Source organism: Dendrobates tinctorius, unplaced genomic scaffold, assembly GCF_039654945.1.
Source record: "Dendrobates tinctorius isolate UK_male_01 unplaced genomic scaffold, ASM3965494v1 ptg000011l, whole genome shotgun sequence".
Taxonomy (NCBI): Eukaryota; Metazoa; Chordata; class Amphibia; order Anura; family Dendrobatidae; genus Dendrobates; species Dendrobates tinctorius.
The window spans coordinates 51,485,974-51,512,916 of record NW_027361679.1 but is presented as its reverse complement, the minus strand read 5'-3'; the positions used below and the strand labels follow the sequence as shown (position 1 = coordinate 51,512,916).

General features: G+C 48.3%; 1 protein-coding gene across 1 annotated transcript in view; it reads right to left on the bottom strand.

The window, feature by feature from the left end:
- Positions 1 to 15,874, bottom strand: part of DNAH6 (dynein axonemal heavy chain 6) — a 570,270-nt gene extending 554,396 nt beyond the window's left edge. The window contains exons 1-3 of the mRNA XM_073542156.1: positions 15,818 to 15,874; positions 2,485 to 2,721; positions 612 to 788 (exon numbers count right to left, since the gene is read on the bottom strand). Coding sequence (XP_073398257.1) covers positions 612 to 788; positions 2,485 to 2,715 — 408 coding nt within the window. The 5' untranslated portion in view covers positions 2,716 to 2,721; positions 15,818 to 15,874. The remainder of the gene's footprint in view (positions 1 to 611; positions 789 to 2,484; positions 2,722 to 15,817) is intronic.
- Between the last annotated feature and the right edge of the window lie 11,069 nt (positions 15,875 to 26,943).

The window sequence follows — 26,943 nt, the reverse complement described above, 5'->3', positions numbered from 1 at the left end:
ACCTAATTTTTTGCTCACAGTGCAATACCTCAAGCCACACAAGCATACCAATACTACACTAAGCACACTATATAGCTACCTTACAAAAGACAGACACATAACAAGTGTTAATTGGATTGGTTAAGGCTAGGTTCACAGTGCCATTTTTTCTCTCATCCAAGAGAATCGGGACGATAATGCTAATCACACACTGTACAGACTCTGATCAGAGCATGATCATAATGTGTTCTGATTTTCTCGTATGAAAAAAAGTCTCCATCTTCTCCATTATGTCAGGAAGAGAAAATTGAACTGCACTCAGATTTCATCCAAGTGCAGTGCAATTTTTTGCACCGACTCATTGATTTGCATGGCTGAGTGCATTCCAAATATCGGCTAAAATTAGGCATGCTGCAATTTTTTTCGTAGGAAAGAAAATCAACATGTGCACGGCCCCATAGAATAACATTAGTACGAATGCTATCTGACGTTTTGTCAGATTGCACTTGGACGGAAAATATAGTCGTTTGCACGAGCCCTAATGCTTAACATTAACTTGGATATGACCTGAACAGATGAACTATTTAGTAGCCACAGACCACAGTGCAAAATTGTATATTTCTGTATCTTACCTGTTTTTCTTTTAAATCATCTGGAAGATCAGGAAGCCCCATAGTAGATGAGACGGATCTCAGTTTCTTTTCCACAGACGTTGCACGCAAAAGTATACCTTGATTTACCAGATCTTCTTTATTCTTTTGGTATATATATTCAGGTTGATTTTGATCCTGATATGTTTTTAATACAGGCTTTAATGCATGTGAAGAAAATAATATGTTAATAGACACGTGCAACATGGTTTTCCTTTCACCTAATAAAAAGCACACAACTGCAATGCATTTATGAAGATATGTACATACATATGTTCCATTCCATTAATCCTTTATAGGTTGTTCATGGTCTCAAGACAATAAAGATTGAGATGAAACACAGTTGGTCAGATTAACGACCACAAACAGTTATAGAGAGCCTACAAGATACGTAAAAAATGTCAGATATATAGCGAGATATATACACCAGCTGGAAAAAAAAAATACATAATTTTCCCTTTAAGGCCACATTCACATTTAAAGTATTTGGGCAGTATTTTATCTCAGTATTTGTCATCCAAAACGAGGAGTGTGTGATAAATACAGAAGTGGTGACGGGTTTCTATGATTACTTTTCCTCTGATTGTCCCACTCCTGGTTTTACATATACTGAAGTAAAAAAAATGATCAAATATTGAAAATGTGCACGTGGCCCTGGGCCGCCATCAGGGCTTTACTGTCATTACTGGTGTATGGGGCCCGGTAAGCTGTATCAAAGGGAGGGTCTGGACTGGGTGAGACACGCTGAGCCACCTGTGCAGAGGAAGAACAGCCGATTTACTGCATAAACAGCTTGGTTGGCTGCGTGGCATGCTAGGGCCCATGCTAATTACTTAGCTTTTATTAAGCCCCAGAGCGCCAGTCAGTCACAGCTACTTACATTGTATGGCCGCAGCAGAGGGGGCCGGCTGCATCGGCCATCAGTGATGTCAGATGATACCGGTCTACCCTCTCTTCCTAAGTTGCCGGCGCACCCTGGGCCCTTGCGACACATTATATGCTGGAGTTGAGGGTCCAAAAGTGATGAGGTGCGCAGCGCGCCCGCCCACTCACCCATCTGACCTCCCATTTGCCGAGCCCTATTCTTCATGTGACCCCCACCCTGCTCGAGCAGTGTGAAATTGGAGGCTGCCTCTGTATACTGCCTGCCTGCAAATTACTAAGTACTAGTAGGTTCAATCCTACTGACTGCTGTCTGCAATAAGGTACAGTTTCCTGTCTCAAAGCTGATATTCTAGTAACCTAATACTTATCCCCTATACGCAACATATAGGATAATTATTAGGGCCAGTTCATATGGCGGATATTCAACCAGAAGTTTGGCACGGACAGCCATGCTGACATTCTGCTGAATATCCACGGCAGCCACTTCCTTCATAAGGTGGAGGCAGAGCTAGGGTGGAGTCCCAATGGGGCCCAAAAATGTGGCCAGTATGGGGACCTGAAGTTCCTGGTAGCAGCCCTGACTAGGACTAAGGGTAGGGTCACACAACCGATGTCTTCACACTTGAGAAAACACTTTGATCAGAGTGGCATCAGTTTTTTTCAGATGTGGAGAAAAAAAAGTTTCTTCACCTTATCTATTCTATTTGGCCAGGGTCACACTTGCAACTGCAATGCAAGAAACTCGCTTGAGTCTCAAAAACCACGCAGAAAACACGCAGAAAAAACGCGCGGTTTCTGGGAAGGGAGTCAGGTTTTCCAGCAGAAATTTTCTGCTACGTGTGCACTTAGCCTTAAAGTGAATGATTTTTTTTGTATAAAACGGCACAGCTTGTCCCTGTCATATAAAGTATTTCACAGCTGTTCTTTAATAAGAGCCTGTAACTGAAAATAATAAAGCATGTTATCTTACCAGGGGCTCCAGTTTAACAGTCTGCTGTCTTTTTCTTGTTTTAGCTCTTGCCTTTGTGTCATGGGTAAATAGTAGCGCTTCTGGATTTAATACTATCTGCTTTGGCGCTATGGAGATTATTCTATCTTTTAACCTGTTGAAATCCAGTCTCTGAATCCTCTCTATTGGTTCCATGCTTAGAGCACCACTTCTGTTTGGTGGTGAAGCTCCTTGAGTATTGTTGGCTGACATTGCTATCTGTAATATAAAAATATTGGAAAATATCACAGTATTTAACCAAAAAACGATGGAAAATATAAGCAATTACCTAACCTGAATAGAGAAGAAAAAGTTAAAAACTGTAAAAGTAGTCAATGGCTAAAATACTTCATAAACATTAAAGGGGTTGTTCGGTCTTAAGCCCCCTTTACACATTGCGATATCGCTAGCAATATCGCTGTAAAGTCACCGATATTGTGACGTTGCAGCGATATTGCTAGCGATATCGCTGCATGTGATACTTACCTCCGACCGGCTCCCCCCGCTGCTCATCATTGGTCGCGCGAGAAGCTCCTGGACCATTTCTCGTCGGGCGCTTCCTGTGGCGCCGACGAGCGATGCGTGGAGCCGGGCGGGAGGACGCAGGATCGCCACGTCTGACAGGTAAGTAGCGACCCCCGTCCCCAGCGATGTCGCTGGTGAGATCTGCCTGTGTGGCAGCTCGCTAGCGACCACTTAGCGATGCACCAGCGATCCATATCGTTGTCGGGATCGCTGGTGCATCGCTACGTGTAACGGTACCCTTAAGCTACAAGTCTGCAGTCAGTCTGTGAGACCGCAAACTTGTGAAGCCTCACATTGTGTGCACTGCACACTGTGAGGAATATCCAGTGCCATTTTGTGAAAGGCCAGAACCCACACAGTTTATTTATTTATTTTTACTCATTTATATTGTAATAACGTGCAGGAGAAATATATGTCACCACGGAGCAGGCAGACCAACAGTAGGGGAGGTTTATTTACAGGGAATAATACTGGTAAAAGAAATAGTATGAAAGAGAATATGATGTGAACAGGTTATATCAACAGCAGAGAGGCATATACGGCATTCAAACAGTATAAATTGTATTTTCCAATTAGACAAACTTATCAGTCCTCAGGGGTCTTGATTGAAGGGATCACTCTTGTCCAACATTGGCACCGAGGCACCAGCGGTGCTTGCTGTCTCCGAGGCCTTTAATGTAGTCCAGCTGGGGTATGAGGGGTTAACGCGGGAGCCAAAGGGGTATGAGGCTGGCGGTATTCCCCTTTGCTCTAAGTCCTGTTCTCTGATTCGGCAGTGGTGTTCTCCCACCGAGGTCAGGGGCTCTGCCTTAACACACCAGCCACCGCAACCATGCACGTAACACAGTGTCTCTGTACAGGTCACTGTCCCGTTACTGAACGCCCCATGGTCACAGGGGAGCGTCTCAGCACATAACCCAGTCTCTCTGCGGGGAAGCGTCTGGTCGCAGTACACAGTCTCTCCGTGAGGCAACGTCTTATCACAAAGGGGAGTCAGCAACCTTCCTGACAGTGCAGTCCCAGGCTTCACGTACTCACTGCCCACCGCCTGTGTCCGCGGTCTCTCTGACTCCAGTGGCCATACCCGTGTACTCTCTCCTTCTGCGTCAGCATCCTCTCCCCTCCGGTTTCTGCGCTGCTCTGAGGAAAGCGCGCACAGCTTTCCCGCTCCCAGTCCTCCCCTCTTTCTGTTCCTGACTCCGGTCCAGTCTCCTAAAGTGTCCCCCGAGGAACCTAACGCCCTGCTCGATGGTTCCGGGCCTCGGCTCCTTCGGTGCTTCACCCCCTTACATTCCCCCTCTCTGTGAGCTCACCATTCCATGGGCGAGAGTTTCTGGAGTTACTGCTGACAATCGTCCAGACCTCGTACAATTTGCTGCCAGATGAATTCGTCCTGGTTGTAGCGTCTGCGGGGCACACCTGCCGTTGATCGTTCAGAACGTCTCAGATCAGTGGAGGTTGTGGAATCAGCCACCTGGAATGTGGAAGTTGGAGTTTCCTCAGTTACTTCCATAGCTTCAGGCACCAGCCCTGTTTCTGGGTTTCCCTGAAGGGGTAGAGAGTCTCCCTCTTCTTCGTTTTCAGCAACGATCACTGGTTCAGCCACTGGGGGCACCAGGGCAGATGGCACCACTGGAGGATCTCGAGAAAAACAGGGACGCAGCATATTCGATGTAGTGTACGAGTGGGGAGTTCTTCACCCGTTTCAGGTTGAACTTCATAGATGGATCCCCGTCCACCAAGCCGTTGCTTCACCCTATATGGCCTCTTCTCCCACCAACAATCCAATTTGTTGTTAGGTCGCTTCTCCCTTACTAAGACTCGATCCCCTGGTTGTAGGGCTGTCCCCTTCTGGGGAGTGACCTGAGAGTGTTCCAATACACGGAGTCGGTTCTGCACCAGCCGTTAAATGGTCCTTAGCCGGCGACGATGTTCTCGAACCCAGGAGTACACCCCGTCGGCGGGTAGTCCTCCTCAGGCTCTAGCACCAATTCAGTCAGTCCCTTCCCAGGTTGGCCGAAGAACAGTAAATAGGGCGTGAATCCTGTGGTACTGTGTTTACGGTTATTGTATGCCCACACTAATTCAGAGACGGACTCAGTCTAGCGCGCTTTCTGATCTTCTTCAAGTGTCCTCAGCATCTGGATCAGGGCGTGGTTGAATCTATCACAAGCTCCGTTCCACTGTGGATGGTAAGGGGTGGTCCGAGACTTATCGATTTTGTACAACTGATGTAACTCTTCCATCACCTTCTCCAGGAAGCAGGCTCCTTGGTCAGAATGGATTCGCTTGGGACACCCATACACTTGAATGAAATGTTTACAGATAGCATAGGCCGCAGACTCGGCAGTCTGGTTCCGGGTGGGCGTGACCACAGCAAATTTGGAATAGTGGTCGATTATCACAAGGCAATGCTCATAGCCCTGATGCGCTGGACCAATCGTCAAGTAGTCTATGGCCAGTAGCTCCATGGGGGCAGAGGACCTAACTGTTTCTGTGGTGGCTCGCTGTTCCGGTGGCTTGACTATTTCACAATACCGGCACTGCTGACATACTCTCTCCACTACGGTCCTCATGTGGGGATGATAGAACAACCATTGCAGCCACTGGAATGTTTTTTCCGTCCCTTCTCATGCGCTTCCTTAGCCACCTGTTCTACCAGGGACAAGGGGATGATCGTTTGCCAAACGAAACTCAGTTCAGATTGTAGGTACACTTTCTTGTACAAGATACCATCCCGTAACTGCAGCGGCTCCCACTGGCGCAACATTTGTAACATCGCAGGGGACATGGCTGTCCTCTCACTCTGGCCAGGCACTTGTTCAGCTATGAGCCACCGTCTTAGCTGAGCTAGCTCTCGATCTTCCTGTTGTATTTGGACCCACTCATCACGGGGTTGTTCCAACAAATTCCCGGGTGTACTTTCTTGAACTGTTTCCCGCGTTGCTGCCACCGTCCTGGCAGTCCCTCCAAACTCTGGAACCTCTATAGCCTCCAACTCTTCATCCCGACCGGGCTCTGGCAGGCAGTAATCTACTCGAGAAAGGGCGTCGGCATGAGTATTCTCCACTCCTCTCCTGTAGGAGATCCTGTACCGAAATTTTGCCATTCGTGCTACCCAGCACTGTTCTAAGGCCCCCAGCTTTGCTGTTTCGAGGTGAGCCAACATATTGTTATCCGTACGCACGTGGACTTCCGAGCCGGCCAAATAATCTGCAAACTTCTCACTCATTGCCCTCACCAGCGCCAACAACACCAGCTTGAATGAGCTGTAATTATCCGGATTTCTTTCTTAGTCATGTAAGGAGCAACTGGCGTATGCGATGACATGCTCCTTCCCATCCTGCATCTGTGAGAGTACTGCCCCGAGTCCTTGTAGACTTCTGTCAGTTGCAAGATAAACGGCTGCGTGAAGTCGGCATAGGCCAACAAAGGGGCCTCAGTCAGGGCCTTCTTCAGAGCCTGGAATGCTTTCTCCTGTTGCTCTCCCCAGTGTATGTTCCTGTTCTTCTCACATGAGGGCACTCCTTTCAACAATTCCAGGAGGGGGTTTGCGATGCGGGTAAAATCCTTCACAAAGCGACGGAAGTATCCCGTGAGTCCCAGGAATGCTCGCACATCCTTCACGGTTTTTGGGGTTGGCCACTCCTGCACCGCAGCGATTTTCTCCTGCGAGGGCTTCACTCCCTCGGCAGAGACAACATGCCCCAGATAATTGAATTGTGTTAGGAAGAGGTGGCACTTCTGGGGTTTCACCTTCAACCCGTACTTTTGTAGGCGACTCAGAACTTGCTGCAGTCTCCGGAGATGTTCTTCAACGGTAGGAGCAAAGATGATGATATCGTCTAGGTAAATCAGAGTGACTTCGAAGTTCAAGTCTCCCAGACACCGCTCCATGAAATGTTCCCGGGGCGTTGGCTAGCCCGAAGGGCATGCAGTCAAACTCAAATAGTCCCATCGGAACAATGGAGGCTGTTTTGGCTCGATCTTGTTCAGACATGGGTACTTGCCAGTACCCGCTGGCCAGGTCCAGTGTAGAAAAATACTGGGCATTTCCCAATGCCGACAGGGACTCCTCTATCCGTGGTAGTGGATATGAATCTCACATCGCGCAAGCATTGAGCCAGCGGTGATCCACACAGAAGCGTAAAGTCCCATCCTTTTTTCGCACCGAAACTATGGGGGCAGCCCACGGGCTCTGGCTCTCACGGATCACTCCCTTCTTGAGCATCTGTGACAGCATTCCCTTTACCTCCTGATACATTTGTGGGGGTATCTGGCGATATCTCTCCCGTATCGGTGCCGCGTCCCCAGAGGGTATCTCATGGGTGATGGCCGTCGTGCGCCCAAAATCATCTTCATCCTTTGCGAACACCTCCTGGTATTTTCGTAGCAGAGCCTCCACCTGGGGAACCTGATGAGAGGGCAGTTCTGAGAGTCCTGCACGCATTTGCTCTAGAATCCGTTGGCCTTCTTGTAACACTCTGGGATCTGGGGTGGCCTCCGCCTTTACAGTCACCAACCATGGGTTTTCTGGCTTTGCAGTCAGCTGTACTGTTTTGGAGGGCACCAGCTCGTCTGGTACACCTAGGATGTGGGCTAATTTGGCTTTGATTGCCAGGGTCACATCAGTCTCTCCCAAGTTCACACAGCGCACGAGTACGGTGCCATTCCGCACAGTGGCCAAGGTCCATGCGACTAGTATCCCTGACGGCAATTGATCAGCTGGGCTAGGCTCCACCTGTACCTCCGCTCCTTCTAGTGGGACTCCTGCTCACACAGGTAGGGGAAGCACGGTCTGTTCAGGGGGTAATACTCGATTCAAAGAAGCAGGGACGATGATTTTGCCTAGTTCTTTTCCGCTGCTGCATATTTCCCAGACCCGAGCTGCCCGAATCAGTTGTTGAAAGACCCTCTTCTGTGGGGTCTGATCACTCCACTTCCGAGGTCTTTAAGCACGTTCATGCCCAGGGTTACGGTATGATCCCTGGCGGCTTCTCCATCTACCAACACCACTCCTTTTCTCCTCACATCTTTTCCACAGACTTCTATGTTCAGCCACACCACTCCTGCGACCAGGATAGGCAGGTGATTGGCCACCGTAAGCCTAATGACTGGGCCCCATTCAGGCCGCAGCGCCTCCGTGAAGCGTCTACAAAAAATTTTTTCGGGCATGGTGGTCACTTATGAACCGGTGTCTGTCAGGCACCGCACAGCTCTCCTGTTGATTTTGGCCCAGACCAGGGGGCACACAGAAACAAGGTAGGTGGGACTCATTTCACTCCTCTGCTCTTCACGCTCTGGGTGGTGTCCCTCGTGCTCGGAGCCACCTAGTTTAACGGAGGCTGTGGGAATGGTCGGCTCCGCTGGGGACACCACCGTGCAATGCGACCGGGCTCTCCACAAGTATAGCAGGTGAGGGGACGCCTCCTCTGTGTGGCTGCCACTTCTCTTCGGGGAAAAGCTCCTCTATCTCACCCCAGTGAACTGGGCCTCACAGCCTGACTCCTCCTTGAAGCCGCCATCTTTTCGCAGAACTGATTGATCTCCATTCTCAGGTCTTCTTCCCATCGGGGGACTTTGTCTGCAGTGGTGGTTAGAATCATAGAATTGTAGAGTTGGAAGGGACCTCCTGGGCCATCTGGTCCAACCCCCTGCTCAAAGCAGGATTCGCTAAATCATCCCAGTCAGATGTCTGTCCAGCCTCTGTTTGAAGACTTCCATTGAAGGAGAACTCACCACTTCTCGTGGCAGCTTGTTCCACTCATTGATCACTCTAACTGTCAAAAAGTTTTTTCTAATATCTAATCTGTGTCTCCTCCCATTAAGTTTCATCCCATTGCTTCTAGTCTTTCCTTGTGCAAATGAGAATAAAATTGATCCTTCTACAATGTGACAGCCCTTTAGATATTTGTAGACAGCTATTAAGTCTCCTCTCAGTCTTCTCTTTTGCAAACTAAACAATCCCAAATCCTGCAACCTTTCCTCATAAGACAGGGTTTGCAGACCGGGTTGCCTCCCCGCTCCGCACCTTTCCCACTGACCCTGTCACGTCCTGTTCTTGCTCGCGCGTGCGCGCCTCACTACCAACTACAGAGATGGTCATGTCTGGCTTTACCTGCAGATGCTCTTGCATAGCCTGCTTCATCATTCCGTCATGCAACCCCGTCACCATCTGATCCCTGAGCACCACGTCCACTGACCCTACTCCTACCCCTTCCTTCTGTTTAATAGCAGTGTGGAGCTCTTGTAAGGCATTCATAAACTGTGTCATGGTCTCCCCCTCTCTTTGAAGCTGATGGAACAGTCCCATATGGAGTTCCGCTAGGTCAGTGGGGTCCCCATGTGTCTCCTCTAGAATACGCAGCACCTTGTCCAGGGTATTTCTTTCCCGGGAGGGTCTATGCATGACGGAGTCCCGTGCCTCCCCCTCTAGGGCCATCAATGCTATCTCTGCCTCTAGTGCTGGTGACAAGGGGTGCATCCGCAGTAACCCCTGAATTCTCTCAGTCCAGTTCCACAACATCACATTGTTCCCCGTAAACTTCGGAAGATTATTCAACATGGCTCCCAGGGAAATGCTAGTCTTGGGGCCTTCCCTGACTGCTTGGTCCGCTCCATCCGCGCCTTCTTGTGACATCCTGCCGACTACGCCAAATGTAAAAAGCGGCAGGAATAGGTATGTCACCACGGAGCAGACGGACCAACAGTTAAAGGGGAGGTTTATTTACATGGAATTATACTGGTGAAGTTAACAGTATAAAATACGAATATAATGTGAAGGGGTTTAGCAAACAGCAGAGAAAAGCATAAACAGCAGAGAAAAGCATAAACAATATTTAATAGCTGTCTACAAATATCTAAAGGGCTGTCACATTGTAGAAGGATCATCTTTATTCTCATTTGCACAAGGAAAGACTAGAAGCAATGGGATGAAACTGAATGGGAGGAGACACAGATTAGATATTAGAAAAAACTTTTTGACAGTTAGAGTGATCAATGAGTGGAACAGGCTGCCACGAGAAGTGGTGAGTTCTCCTTCAATGGAAGTCTTCAAACAGAGGCTGGACAGACATCTGACTGGGATGATTTAGCGAATCCTGCTTTGAGCAGGGGGGTGGACCAGATGGCCCAGGAGGTCCCTTACAACTCTACGATTCTATGATTCTACTTATGAGGCAATAAGAGTTATTTTCCTATGTTGAAAACTTATCAGTCTGCAGGGATCTTGATTGAAGGGGTCACCAGCGGTGCTTGTAGTCCGTAGTACTCTGTGTCCTGGGTCTTTAACGTTGTCCAACCGGGGTACGAGGGGTTAACGCTGGAGCCAGAGGGGTACGAGACTGACGATATCCTCTTTGCTCCAAGTCCTTCTCTTTTACTCTGCAGCGGTGCTCTCTCACCGGAATCAGGGGCTCTGCATTAACACATAAGTCACCGCAACCTTGTACGTGGCTCAGTCTCTCTATACAAGTCACAGTTCCATTACTGAATGCAGCCTCTCTGCTGGGCAGCGTCTTGCCACATAACACAGTCTCTCTGCAGGGGGCCGTCCTGTCATAGAACACAGTCTCTCTGCGGGGCAGCGTCCTGTCACAGGGGGAGTGCGCAACCTTCCTGACACTGCAGTCCCAGACTTCTCGTACTCACAGTCTGCAGTGTTTGTCTGCGATCTCTCTGACTCTGGCGGCTGTACCAGAGTTCAGAGTTCTCCCCCCGCCTGCGTCAGCGTTCTCCCCTGTCTGATGTCTGTGCTCCTATGAGCCAAGCGCACGCTATTTTCCCGCCCTCAGCTCTCCTCTCTTCCTGTTCCTGGCTGCTGAACAGGCTGCTAAAATGTCCCCCAGGGAACCTGCTGCCTTGCTCAATGGTTCCGGGCACGGAGCAGAGGAGACAACCCTCCCTCGGCTCCTTCTGTGCTTCACCCCCTTACAGATACATCCCCTGCGGCTCCAGCACCGATACTCTGAGGGTCTCCGTCAGTCTTAGGCTAGTTTCACACTTGCTTTTTTTTGCAGCGCGTTTTTCCCGCAAAAAAACGCATTGAAAAAACGCATACATAAGCATACAACTGCTGCGTTTTTTTCAAGCATTTTTATGAGCATGCATGAAAAAAACGCAGCGTTTTTATGCGTTTGTATGCGTTTTTAGCGCGTTTTTACCGCGTTTGCGTTTTTTTCCAACATTTTAAGGTGGCCCCTACACTACCCAAACCATGACTTTACTAACCCTAACCCTGACCCTAACCCTAACCCTGACCCTAACCCTAACCCTAACCCTGACCCTAACCCTTAACCAAATCATACTTAACCCTAACCCAAACCCTAAACCCTAACTAACCCTAACCCTAACCCTAACCCTGACCCTAACCCTAACCCTGACCCTAACCCTGACCCTAACCCTAACCCTAACCCTAACCCTGACCCTAACCCTAACCCTAACCCTGACCCTAACCCTTAACAAAACCATACTTAACCCTAACCCTGACCCTGACCCTAACCCTAACCCTAACCCTAACCCTAACCCTAACCCTAACCCTGACCCTAACCCTTAACAAAACCATACTTAACCCTAATCCTGACCCTAACCCTGACCCTAATCCTTAACAAAACCATACTTAACCCTAACCCTGACCCTAACCCTAACCCTGACCCTAACCCTAACCCTAACCCTGACCCTAACCCTAACCCTAACCCTAACCCTGACCCTAAACCTTAACAAAACCATACTTAACCCTAATCCTGACCCTAACCCTGACCCTAATCCTTAACAAAACCATACTTAACCCTAACCCTGACCCTAACCCTAACCCTGACCCTAACCCTAACCCTAACCCTGACCCTAACCCTAACCCTAACCCTAACCCTGACCCTAACCCTTAACAAAACCATACTTAACCCTAATCCTGACCCTAACCCTGACCCTAACCCTTAACCAAACCATACTAAACCCTAACCCTGACCCAAAACCCAACCCTAACCCTGACCCTGACCCTAACCCTAACCCTAAACCCCCTTAACTAACCCTAACTCTAACTCAAACCCCTAAATTCCATGGTTAAAAAAAAAAAACGCATATGCAAAAAAACGCTTACATGAGCATGACAGTGCGCACATATGCGCATCCATAGGCTATAATGGCCCTTTTTAGCGCAAAACGTGCGCATATGTGCGCATGCGCTTTTTTTCAGGGCCAAAAAATGCAACATGATGCGTCTGGAAAATCCAATCGCACACCCCAAAAAAACGCAGCGCATGAAAATCGCATACATGCGCTTACAAGCGCGCAAGTATGCGCACCCATGTTAAAGATAGGGGAAAAAACGCATGCGCAGGTTAGCGTTTTTTTCCAGCGCTAAAAAACGCAAATGTGAAACCAGCCTTAGCACTGGGCTGCAGGGGTCTTGTGGCTCCAGGGGTCTCTGCCAGCCTTAGCACTGAGATGCAGTGGTCTTATGGCTCTGGGGGTCTCCGCCAGTCTTAGCATTGGGCTGCAGTCATCTTGTGGCTCCGAGGGTCTCTGCCAGTCTTAGCACTGGGCTGCAGTGATCTTGTGGCTCTGAGGGGCTCTGCCAGTCTCAGCAATGGGCTGCAGTCATCTTGTGGCTCCGAGGGTCTCTGCCAGTCTTAGCACTGGGCTGCAGTGATCTTGTGGCTCTGAGGGGCTCTGCCAGTCTCAGCAATGGGCTGCAGTCATCTTGTGGCTCCGGGGGTCTCTGCCATTCTTAGCACTGGGCTGCAGTGGTCTTATGGCTCCGGGGGTCTCCGCCAGTCTAAGCACTGGGCTCCAGGGTTGTTATAGCTCCAGGGGTCTCCGCCAGTCTCAGCACTGGGCTGCAGGGGTGTTATGGTTCCGGGGTTTTCCGCCAGTCTTAGCACTGGGCTGCAGGGGTGTTATGGCTCCGGGGGTCTCCGCCAGTCTTAGCACTGGGCTGCAGTGGTCTTATGGCTCCAGTGGTCTCCGCCAGTCTTAGCACTGGGCTGCAGTCATCTTGTGTCTCCGAGGGTCTCTGCCAGTCTTAGCACTGGGCTGCAGTGGTCTTATGGCTTCAGGGGTCTCCGCCCGTCTTAGCACTGGGCTGCAGTCATCCTGTGGCTGCACCTTATATTATAGGTGCAAAGTGACTTATAACTATCATGGACCCCGAACCATCGGCCACGGAGCCAAAGGGGATTTAGCAGAGTAGTTTGGAGGACATGTAGGACTTTTTTTTATCATCTTTTATTCTGCTGTTTGTGAGGTAGGATGCAGAAAAAGACGGCAATTCTGCTAATGTTTTCTATTATGTGACTGTACAGCCTCCTTCACACGACCTATCATGTTTTTCACAGATGCCACGTGTCCCCTATTTGACCTACGATGCTGCACTCATGTCCGTGTTTTCCCAGCAGCACAGATGACAAGGGCCAATACAGGTCTATGGGTCCGTGTAACATGTCGTCCGTGTGCTGTACATGTGCCATCCATGTGCCATCCGTGTATAACATGGAAAGTGTATGAGAAGCTTTGTAATTTAATTTCCATTATCCATACTGGAAAAACACGGTTGGCACATGGACGACACACTGATTGAAAACACTGGTGACACTGATATCGGTGTAACATGTATGTGTTTTATATGGACATGGGGGCCCCACTTTGAATTTTGCCTAGGGCCCCAATTTGTCTAAATCCTGCCCTGGACTTACATTATAAGGGCTTGTGCAGATGACCGTATTTTCGGTCTGAGTGTGATCCGACAAAAACACTGGATCTCACCAGGACCAATGTTAAGTCTATGGGGGCTGTGCACATGTCCAATTTTTTCCTTGGACAGAACCGGTCGGAGAAAAAAAACAAGTGTGCTCGAGTTGGATACGATTATCGGATCGCACACAGCCATGCAAGTCAATGAGTGTGTGGAAAACAGACTGACTGAATGGAGAAGATGGAAAATTTATTTTTACATCTTTTCTTTATCCAAGAAAATCGGATCACACTCTGATCATATCTGATCAGAGTGTGATTAGCAAAATCGTCTTGATTCTCTCAGATGAGAGAAATAACTCTGGTGAGACCCTAAACTAAAAGCGACAGCCCTGTGTGATCCAGTGTGCTGGAATTGCAATCACACGAGTGAGAACAGGACCAAGCGATGCTTGAAACCGGGATTACCACACTTAGACCACTCTACATATACATTTGCCCAGGCATAGGGGATATAACCTGATGATGGGAGTGCTTCTTTCATGGCATCATCCCACAGACTATATTTAATGTATACATTGTATAAATCCTTTAGAGTAAACTATAGTTATTGCCAACAGTGACAAAATAAAAGTAGGTAATAGGAAGATTCCATAATTAACTCCTATATGTTTATAATAAATATATTTATGTATAGTAAAATGGGCTGTAAATAATGTACACGGCACCCACACAAGAGGGGGCTTATATGGCATCCTCGTGGGGAGCAGTGACCCTGTACATGGTCCTGCGTCACATGGCAGGGGTATGCTGGTAAGTTTCTATGGGAGGATGACAATTTTTTTTATGGAATCCAACAGAAAATAAATTCTATATGTCTTCATATAAGGACCAAGCCATATGGAGGTACAACAGAGGGCTTATGTACCCCAGACATTTAGCTTAAAGGGGCTGTCCACGCACACCATATTGATTACTATTGGGCTAGTGGAGGACCGAAACCTAAGGGCAAATACACGTAACAAAGCTGCAAAGCGCAGCACCATTCAATGTGTCACGGCTGCTGCAGGAAACGGGAGAACAACTCTTATTCAATGGGCTGCAGTACCCGGCACTGAACAATATACAGTGACTGGACCTGTGCTTTATAGCTCAAATTCAAGGGTCTGGTTCAATAACATCGGTGATGTTTGAGCCGGTCTTAATGAGGAAATGTGCTGGAATTCGATGCCATTGATTCATGAAGAGGCATGCGCCTCATCATGAACCAAGAGCGCTGGACGAGTGGCGCGCCCCACTGTGTGAACTTGGCCCAAATCCTACTCCAGTCCCTGCTGGAGTAAGATCTGTGGTGTAGCGAATGACGCCGCTCGTCATGAATTTATTGAGCAGCGATCAGCACGCCCCTGTCCTGCCTCAGCTTCTCCCACCTTATAGGAGCTGGTCAAAAATGGCATAAGAACTCCAAAAGTTGTAAAACTGCAGTGAAGCCTTGAGTTGCACCAAAAATAATACTGGCGTAAAAGCTTTGATGAGTCTGATTCTACATGTTTACATCTCCCAGTCTCAATAATTATCAGGTAATTGGTGTGATTATCGGAAACCTACCAATCAGGCATTGATGCCCTATCCTATAGAAAGGTCATCAGTATGGTGTAACCAGACAATAGGCATCTGTCTGCCAAGTGGAAAACTTAGGAAAAACATATAAATGCGTCATCTAAAGATTCAATATATTGTGTCACATCCCCCATAACAAAGCATAAAGGTAATAGTGTAAGAAGAAGACCACTAGTTCCCTATACAACAGCACTGAGCAGCAGTGATTGCCTGACAGCTCACAGTGCTGCCACCTGATGACTGGCAGGCACCAATAATGCCCGGTGCTGGTTCCTACACTAGGCATTAGTGAGGGGCAGCAGCTGGAATCACGATGTATGGACAAGTCACCCCTGATCACTTCTATATTCATGTATTATATGACTGCAGCAGCTCCTGATCGGTGCACAGTATATGGCGGCACTATGTATAACCCCACTCTGCAGCTGACTACATGGATATAGGTAGTATATATATATAGCATATACATTACTTAATAACTTACCACCCGCCCGCAGGAAAGTTACCGCACACTTCTCCAGCGTCCCGGCGTGTTTACTGTCGCCTAGCAACCACCGGCCTGCCTGCCGCCGCCGTACTGAGGAGGAAGCGGGCGGGCACTGCCGGCAACCACACGGCCTGCGTGTCCTGTGCTGTGGGAGCTCCGTGCAGACTAATCACACTGGAGTACTGCATTATTATATGAGAGTAGGGAGCAGTTTGAAAACAATTACAGAAGACCCCTTAAGAAAGTGGATAAGGGGATCATCAACCCCTTAATGGGGTATACTCAAGTGTGGTACACATCCCCTAGTAATAGGATAGCGGATAACATTGCTGGGGGTCTGACCGATGGGACACCATCAATCCCAAAAACTGAGAGCCCTGTGTGACAGGAGAGGTGGTGGATCATGGGCGGTGCAGCACCATTCATTCATTCATTGCGGAATGCTGCCCACAGGAATGAATGGAGCCGCAGTGCCCACAATCGACCACTGCTCCATTTAGAACCCTGGTTCTTGGCCCCAGTAGTCAGGACCCCCAGTGATCGAAATATGATGGGGATAACTTCCACACTTAAGGGGGCTTTACACATAGGGCTATCGCTAGCAATATCGCTAAAGCATCACCGATTTGGTGACGCAGCAGCGATATCGCTATGTGTGATACTTACCTCAATTTCTCGTCGGGCGCTTCCTGCTGGCGCCGACGAGCGACGCATGGACGCGGGCGGGAGGACGTCAGGATTGCCGCGTCTGAAAGGTAAGTAATGACCGCTGTATCGCTGCTGCATCGCTGTGAGATCTGCCTGTGTGGCAGCTCACTAACGATCATTTAGTGATGCACTAGCGATCCTGACCGGGTCGTATCATTGTCGGGATCGCTGGTGCATCGCTAAATGTGAAGGGGCCTTTAATAATACCCTATTAACCCTGTCACCTAAAATGCAGCACCGAAGCCCCAACACTGAAGGGCTGTATGTGTGTCACCTCAGCAATGAAGGGGTGGCTGTGTGATCTTTTATGTGTCCCTGAACTAAGGGGGTGTGTTTTGTATCTGTGGCGCCCCTGAAGCTCAGTCGCCACAGAGGTACTGCACCTCCTAAGGTGTAGTGCCCCACCAACTAGGTAGGTTGGGAACTCCTTTCCACACTCCAACACCTACATCCCACACACAGGATAGTTCAGTAGGTCCGCCTAGCAGCTTCAGGCTGGGGGTAGCAGAGCACCCTTCGTGGAACCCCGCTTCGTAACACGAGATGTGCTGGGAGGTGGGTGGAGTTAGTATAAAAGAGGGGGAAAGTGAAGATTGGTAGGTCAGTCTGACAGAAGGTCAGTCTGGGGTGAGTCCCAGAGAGGTTCAGTTCTGAAGTTCAGTTTTGAGTTCAGTTTGAGTTCAGTTTAGAAAGAGAATGCTGCAGCTGCCTCAGTGATCTGAGCCAGCTGGCACGGGAAAGAGAAGAGAAAGAGAAGGACGTAGACCTGCAACCTCAGCTTCCATAAGAGAGAGAGGGAACAGCGCGGAACGAAGGAGTCGGAGAACAGAGAGGAGTTGTGGGTTGAGAGAGTACCCTGCCTATAGGTTCTCAGCGCAAGGCCGGGGCCCGGTCCCTGAGGTTGTATGGACACTTATGGTTCTGCAGCAGACACTGGTGGAGTAGTTGGCTGTAAATGCACTACTCCCATCAAAGACTTGGGACACAACAGCAACTGGATAGAGAGCCAGGACTTCTGAGAGGGAGTCCCCGATAGAGGCTACAGCTGTCTGTCATACAAGTAAGGTTCTAGGAACATCTGACAGGAGGAATTCCAGAGAACTACGGTACTGGAGTTCTTCACACTAAAAGGCGCAATAGAGGAGTCGTTCAGGAAAGGCACACGTTGGCGAAGTGTTGGAGAGGAGAACCCTGACTTGCCCGGGAGGTTGATTGAGTCTCTACCCCAGAGGACACGGCACAGAGGCAGGCACCAGTGGGTACCACGAACTGTGAGTAAAGCTTTGAAACTGCAAGCCCTGGTGTCCTCCATTTATTCGGCGTTAACATCTTCAGCACCGCTACATCTGGGTACTAGCATCTACACCATTCTGCGCCTCTCCTTATCCATTGCACCTACACTGCCCTGGGACTACAGCTCCACCTGTGGGGAGCTATACCATCTTGACTGCACCACACCATCAGTCCCAGCGGATCTGCATGCAGCGTTGGCTTACCATCTACATTGAAAACCACAAAAAGAGGAAAAAATCCTCCAAAAAATTCAGTTACAAACCAGACAGGCCCAAATGCATCTGCACTAATCCAGGGTGCAGCGGACCCAAGTAAAATGGCAGCTGCACAGGTGCATAAATACCAAATGAAACAGCCAGCCTACAATCAGCGATTGGCCGTGTGGTACATAAGTGCAGAAAAAATAATCCGCATGTGGCAGTGTTCACACAGGGAATGCAGGACTTCTGGTTTACAACCTCTTAGTAACACCATATAGGGGGGCTGCCCAGTGCCAACTAGAATGCATCCCGTGTGAACAGAGGCCACAAGTTTGCAGAACTATTTGGGCCCAACTGCACCCTGGAAAAAATATAAAAAGTGCACAACAAACATATCAATATATGTAAGGTATTGGTTGATATTAAGGCCTTAATACGGAAGCTGACAAACTGTGTCAAAGTACCTTACACTTGTCAGTCCCTACTCTAACATGAAAACCACAAAAAGATGAAAAAATCCTCCAAAAAATTCAGTTACAAACCAGACAGGCCCAAATGCATCTGCACTGGATTAGTGCAGATGCATTTGGGCCTGTCTGGTTTGTAACTTACCATCTACCTTGCCAAACACCACGGACTATTCAACTAAAAACTATAACACTATTAACATCACCGTCATTGATATTGGGCGCCCAGGGCCACGGACCGGGTCACTGCTGCTGTGACACATCCCCCTGACACCGGCCCGGTACCGGGTACCCCGCTGCCCTGGGTGTGAGGGCGACCCAATTTTGGCGTCACGAACAGGATGACGAGACCCGATGCCATCGGGTTCTGTGCGCCTGAAATTTGTGAGACTTTGTGCTTTTGAAAATGTGCAGAAGACCTGATTTAATAGACTGTAAAATGGACATTAGAAATGGCCGCTGGCGCTGAGAAGAAGGGCGTGAAGAGATGGGAGGTCCTAAGAAATGACCGCGAAGAGTATTGGGCCTTCCCTGCCTGAATTACTATGTGACAGATACATGGCCCACCCCCCAAGGGGTACGCATCCTGGCTTGGTATGGAAGCGCTGGAAGAAGACGCCGCCCCCGGAAGGAGGGGCAGAAGAAGCCAGTGGTGGGAAAGGGGCCGAGGCAGGAAGAAGAACGCCAGAACGCCATGTTGGAAGGAGCGTGGGGGCAAGAAGGAAATTACGGGGGGAAGCCACCTTCCCCCAGGCAGCGCTCGCGGAGCGTACCGCCATTTTGATACCCTTTACAGCGCCCGCCGCTGCCGCCAGGCCAGTGCTGTCATTGGATGCGGCCTACCAGGAGAAGATACATGAGAGTCCCGGAGATTGGGGGACGGGAGCGGAGTCCCAGTCCGAAGCCGGGGTGGCTGCGCAGGCTCCTGCCGGCCTGTCTTGGTCCTGAACCGGAACGGATACAGATACCGGCCGTACAACAGACGACCCCGGGGGTTGCGGCTGCCGTCATTCGCCATCCAGTGCCCCCGCAGGAGCCGGAGCAGCACCGGGAGGTAGCAGGTATGATGACTTCCCCTACCATGATCCTAGTATTAGGAGCCGCACCCACAGACAGAAACGGTCCAGTGATCGCGTCGACATCAGGGGGTGGCCACCAAATTGCTTTATACCCGCAACAGCCGGCCATAGTATCCTTCTCTGTGATACCCCCTGCAGTCGCGGAACAACATCTATCGGTACCCGCTGCCGCTTTGGCCGAATCGCTGACGGCAGAAATACCGGCTGCAACCCCTGCAGAACCCCAAGTAACAGACTCATCTGCCACCACAGTATCCACACAGGCAGCTGTCAATCTTATCCCTGAAGAGAATAAAGATGAAGATACTGAATCTGGTGGTGGTACCCAAGATTCCACAACCCCAGGAGGGGAACACAAGTAAAAATTTTCAAAATTTCTCGTTACCCAGGAGGGTTTTGTTTGCACCAGTTGTGCCTTGTTTTGCTATCATGCTTTTCCGGTAGCACTTTTGTTGCCCTGCTTTTGATTGGCAGCGTTTTTCTACATTTGGAACTAGCGGTCATGAACTTGGAGTGATCCAAAAACTTTTATTGTAAATAGTTTGCACCTCTTTAGTGCCATTTCTTGGTATTACATACAGAGACACTTTGCGAAGATAATGTTTCTGCATGGACACTTTTCGAAGATGATGTCTACCTCCAAAGGACACTGCAAGAGATCCGGGCTGGGAGCAGTGTCCAGCACCTTACAAGAATAATTGTTGAATGTTTCACTGTGAAGTATTTGATAATGTGTTTTATTAGTAAGAATTAGGAATGTCTGATATATGTGAATAAAGAATTGAAAGTAGACAGGTGACAGACCAGGTATTTGCAGTCAGTGTCTTGCGTCTAGAAGAAACAGTAAAATGAGAGAAAATGTGTTACAGAGAATAGCACTTTGAATTGAGAATTGCACAGAATTAAAAATTTTAGATAGGATTTAAGATAGAATTGTTTGTAACGTTCAAGATGAGTACCTCCTATACTAGGAAGATTAGTATAAGAAAAGTTATTATGCATTACAAAACTTTGTATGTTTCTTTGCTGTCTACTTTGTTATCTTGCAGCCCGCGGACGTGCTGTGTTTAATGGGGGGGTATGTGGCGCACCTGAGGCTCAGTCGCCACAGAGGTACTGCACCTTCTCCTAAGGTGTAGTGCCCCACCAACTAGGTAGGTTGGGAACTCCTTTCCACACTCCAACACCTACATCCCATACACAGGATTGTTGTGAGTTCATTTTTCCCTTCACCGTTGAGGTCTGATGAACTCCCTCCTCTGGTGAAGGAAGGTAGTGAGGCTGATTACCAAACACCTGGGCAGCTAGATGATGACTGGGTGGCTGGAATTGAGGACTGGATATAAGGCTTCTGCCTTGCTGGTGATCCTGCTGGATTCTTGGAGACCAGTCTGATTCCTGCGTCTCAAAGCTAAGTTTTTCTGCTTTGCTTTGTACACTTCAGTTTTGTTTTTGTTTGGCCTTGTTTTTTGGGAGTTCTGCCATCCCCGGCCGGGGGTGAGCTGAATTCCATTTTTGTCTCTGAGCTGTTGATCTTTTGCTCTGTCTTCAGAATATACCTGAGTGCTGATATAGTCTTTTGAAGCCTAGCGACTTCAGGGCCTGTTTTTCCTATCAGTCGGTTGGCACATTTTGGATAGGGTTTTTGTGGATGGCAGACAGCAGCTTTCCTATCCTGTCCTATTTTAGTTAGCTTGGGCCCCATCATTTGCTCAACCTATCTTTCTATCTGTGTTAGTGTTTTCATCTTGCTTCACCATCATTATATGTTGGGGGCTGCCTATTGCTTTGGGGTCTGCTCTGGGGCAGTTTAGTTTTTCCCCTTTCTGTCTTTAGGCTATGTAGTTCTCCGGCTGTGATCGAGGGGTCTAGGGCACCGTAGGAACCCCCCACGGCTACTGTTAGTTGTTGTGGATAGGTTCAGGGGTCTGCAATCCGATAGCTGCCAACCTCTCTGGTTTTTCTGGACTTAGCTAGTATTTTGTTTTTTCCTCCTTCGGTAACTCATCATAACACAGGATAGTTCAGTAGGTCCGCCTAGCAGCTTCAGGCTGGGGGTAGCAGAGCACCCTTCGTGGAACCCTGCTTCTTAACACGAGATGTGCTGGGAGGTGGGTGGAGTTAGTATAAAAGAGGGAGAAAGTGAAGATTGGTAGGTCAGTCTGACAGAAGGTCAGTCTGGGGTGAGTCCCAGAGAAGTTCAGTTCTGAAGTTCAGTTTTGAGCTCAGTTTGAGTTCAGTTTAGAAAGAGAATGCTGCAACTGCCTCAGTGATCTGAGCCAGCTGGCACGGGAAAGAGAAGAGAAAGAGAAGGACGTAGACCTGCAACCTCAGCTTCCATAAGAGAGAGAGGGAACAGCGCGGAACGAAGGAGTCGGAGAACAGAGAGGAGTTGTGGGTTGAGAGAGTACCCTGCCTATAGGTTCTCAGCGCAAGGCCGGGGCCCGGTCCCCGAGGTTGTATGGACACTTATGGTTCTGCACCAGACACTGGTGGAGTAGTTGGCTGTAAATGCACTACTCCCATCAAAGACTTGGGACACAACAGCAACTAGATAGAGAGCCAGGACTTCTGAGAGGGAGTCCCCGATAGAGGCTACAGCTGTCTGTCATACAAGTAAGGTTCTAGGAACATCTGACAGGAGGAATTCCAGAGAACTACGGTACTGGAGTTCTTCACACTAAAAGGCGCAATAGAGGAAGTCGTTCAGGAAAGGCACACGTTGGTGGAGTGCACCTCTCCTTATCCATTGCACCTTCACTGCCCTGGAACTACAGCTCCACCTGTGGGGAGCTATACCATCTTGGCTGCACCACACCATCAGTCCCAGCGGATCTGCATGCAGCGTTGGCTTACCATCTACCTTGCCAAACACCACGGGTGGCGTCATGAACTATTCAACTAAAAACTATAACACTGTTAACATCACCGCCATTGATATTGGGCGCCCAAGGCCACGGACCGGGTCACTGCTGCTGTGACACATCCCCCTGACACCGGCCCGGTACCGGGTACCCCGCTGCCCTGGGTGTGAGGGCGACCCATATCCAGCACTTATATTTAACCCCCGGCCATTTTCCTTTTCTTGCATTTCCGTTTTTTGGTCCCCTTCTTCCCAGAGCCATAACTTTTTTTTATTTTTCTGTCAATATGGCTATGTGAGGGCTTGTTTTTTGCAGGACAAGATGTACTTCTGAACAACACCATTGGTTTTAATATATCATCTACTGGAAAACGGGAAACAAATTCCAAGTGCGGTGAAATTGCAAAAAAAAGGGAAATTCCACAATTGCTTTTTGTTTTTTACCATGTCTACTAAATGCTAAAACTGACCTCCCATTATGATTATCCAGGTCATTATGCATTCATAGACACCAAACATGTCTAGGTTCTCTTTTATTTAAGTGGTGAAAAAAAAATCCCAAATTTGTTAAAAAAAGATACAATTTTAGTGTAGATACAATGTTTTGATGTTTAATAGGAAAAAGTGTACACTGGCGCTACCTATCTAGAAACTACAACTCAGATGCAGCTGGTGAGAGGACAGGACTGTGTTGGGATTCCTGTTATAAACCTAAATAGACCGTGTAACTATGTAATTCACTGCGCTATACTGAGCAGATATACAAAAAAAAGTAGGACCTTTTTTCTTTTTTTGTATATCTGCTCAGTATAGCGCGGTGAATTACATAGTTACACGGTCTATTTATGTTTTGATGTTATTGCATTTTATTGCATTGTAGCAGTGACCAAAAAAGCATAATTTTTACATTTTAAAGCGATCGTGTTAATTTTTTTTCTATTAATAGAAGGGGCAATTTTGAACACAGGGATGCCAAATACCGTATATACTCGAGTATAAGCCGACCCGACTATAAGCCGACCCCCCTAATTTTGCCACAAAAAACTGGGAAAACTTATTGACTCGAGTATAAGCCTAGGGTGGAAAATGCAGCAGCTACTGGTAAATTTAAAAAATAAAAATAGATACCAATAAAAGTAAAATTAATTGAGACATCAGTAGGTTGAATGTTTTTGAATATCCATAATGAATCAGGAGCCCCACATAATGCTCTATACAGTTCATGATGGGCCCCATAAGATGCTCCATACAAAATACACCCCATATAATGCTGCACAAAGATTAATAATGGCCCCATAAGATGCTCCATAGAATAATATGCCCCATATAATGCTCAATAAAGGTTATGGCCCCATAAGATGTTCCATAGATTATGACCCATATGCTGCCCAATAAAATGTTCCATAAAATAGGCCCCATAAGATGTTCCATAGAATAGGCCCCATATGCTGCCCCCATAAGATGCTCCATAGATTATGCCCCCATATGCTGCCCCCATAAGATGCTCCACAGATTATGCCCCATATGCTGCCCCATAGATTATGCCCCCATATGCTGCCCCCATAAGATGCTCCATAGATTATGCCCCCTGTTATGATTGGGTCACCGAGGAGGAAAGCAAGACCAAGCTAAGCCAGAGAAAACCAAAGAGGTTGGTAACTAAGTGGATTGCAGACCCCTGATCCTATCCACACAACTAGCAGTAGCCATGGAGCGTACCTACGATGATTCTAGATGCCTCAACACAGCCGGAGAACTAAATAAGCCTAAAGCAAGAAAGGGGAAATCTAAACTGCCCCAGAGCAGATCCCAACGGAATAGGCAGCCCCCAAACATATACTGTCAGTGAGACAAGATGAAAACACAAAAGCAGGTAGGAAAATAGGCTGAGCAAACGATGGGGCCCACACTAACTAGACAGGACAGGAAAGGAAAGACACTGTCTGCAATCACGCAAAAAACCCTGCAAAAACTGTCCAACACGTCTGATAGAAAAATCCTGAAGTCACTAGACTTCGCCCACTATATCAGCACTCTGGCATATTCTGAGTGCAGAGCAAAAAAGAGACCAATCTAGTAAGGGACAAAAACAAACTGGCACAAGCAGTAACATAAGGAAGGAAATTCAGCACAGCCCCAGCCGAGACTGGCTGACCACACAAAACTGAATAGACAAAACCAAATCAAATGTGAACAATAGCAAAAGAACACTTAGCTTGAGCATGCAGGGACTGAGCTGGAACTAAGACCTCAGGAGAAAGGACATTTCACCAGCAGGGATAGAGGGAGTCGGCTGTCTTAAATCCAGTCAAAAACTCCAGCTGTCCAATCGTCCTCCTCATTATCAGGTGGCAGGCCTCTGTTAATTAGATCAGCTCCACTACCTCCTATAACCACCAGAGGGAGCCCGGAAAGAGAACTCGCGACCCCTCTGTCAATATAACCAGCTTCACTACCTTCACTAGTAACCAGAGGTAGGCCATAAAGTGAATTCACAACAGCCCCCATATACTGCCCCCATATGATGCTCCATAGATTATGCCCCCATATGCTGCCCCCATAAGATGCTCCATAGATTATGCCCCAATATGCTGCCCCTATAAGATGCTCCATAGATTATGCCCCAATATGCTGCCCCCATAAGATGCTCCATAGATTATGCCCCCATATGCTGCCCCCATAAGATGCTCCATAGATTATGCCCCCATATGCTGCCCCATAAGATGCTCCATAGATTATACCCCCATATGCTGCCCCCATAACATGCTCCATAGATTATGCCCCCATATGCTGCCCCCATAAGATGCTCCATAGATTATGCCCCTATATGCTGCCCCCATAAGATGATCCATAGATTATGCCCCCATATGCTGCCACCATAAGATGTTCCATAGATTATGCCCCCATGTGCTGCTGCTGCTGCATTTAGAAATAAAAAAAATGACATACTCACCTCTCCGTCGCTGGGGCCAGGTGCCGGTGTCACTGCTGGCACCTGGGATATTCACCTGTCCCCCGGTCCATCGCTGCTTGCTGCTGTCTGGCACGTCATCTGTCAGTGACGTTCAGACTGCAGGGGGCGCAGCGTGCTCTAACCCACATCACCGTGCCCTCTGCTGTCTGAACGTCACTAACAGATGACATGCCAGACAGCAGCAAGCAGCGATGGACCCCGGACAGGTGAGTATCGCTATAGTTACCCGTCCTGGCACGGTCTCTGCAGCCCCCAGCTTCTCCGCAATCTCCCTTCCTGCCTTCAGCAGTCACGTGGAACCATTCATTAAGCTCATGAATATGCACATATTCATGAGTTTAATGAACGGTACCATGTGACCGCTGAAGGAAGAGAGATCGCGGAGAAGCTGGGGGCTGCAGAGACCGTGCCAGGACGGATAAGTATGACCTGACACCCCTGCCCCCCCTCCCCTCCGACCCCCTGGTGTATATGACTCGAATATAAGCCGAGAGGGGGACTTTCAGCCCCAAAAAATGGGCTGAAAATCTCGGCTTATATTCGAGTATATACGGAATGTGTATATTTGATTTTTTTCATAGTTTTTTTTTAATGGGGCGAAAGGGGGTGATTTGATATTTTATTTTTTTATATTTTTAATATTTTTAAAAACATTATTCTTTACTTTTTGCATGCTTCAATAGTCTCCATGGGAAACCAGAAGCTGCAGTATTTTGATCGCCTTTTCTACACACAGGGGATGATCAGATTGACTGTGTGTAGCAGAAATGCTCACTTGCAATCTGGCGATGACAACCACAGTGGTCTGCTGCAGACCTCTGGTTGTCTTCTCGACCCATCGGTAATCTGCGATCATGTGACAGGGTCACCGATGGGCGGAATTAGCGATGCGCTATCTGTAAGCGCAAGTTAAATGGCGCTGTCAGAGATTGACAGCGGCATTAAACTACTTAACAGCTATGAGTGGATCACGATTCAACCCGCGGCTGTTGCGGGAGCATATCAGCTATATAGATCAGCTGTCATGTGCCTGGAAAGGTGCAGGCTCAGCTCCAGAGACTGCACCAAACAGGGAGTCCGACATGTGCGTACTTTTATGGCACATGTCGGAAAGGGGTTAAGTGTGTGTGTTGAGGTGAGTGTGCATGTATGCATGTTTGTGTGTATATGTGTGTGAGTGTTCATGTACTGTAAGTATTAAAGGTAACTTGTCACTTTATTTCAGGCCCTTTATCCCCCACCATTGTGGAATACCACTGTGTAATGAGTTTATAAAGATGCACCTGCCAAGCCCATATTTGCACTGGAGATCTGGTGCCTAAGGCGGCAGATTGCAGAGGGCAGCACCTGGGTCGAGATTTAAAAAATATATATATTTTTTAAATATTTAAGACGCAAATTCAAATGATACTTTGTGCGCACTGGGACTTCCGGGGTCAGTGGAGCTCCAGTTAGCTACCTGACCCGACATGTGGCGGTGGCATGCACTCGCTGCTAATGTCACGGCAGCACCATGAAAAGACCTCATCACGCGGGAGT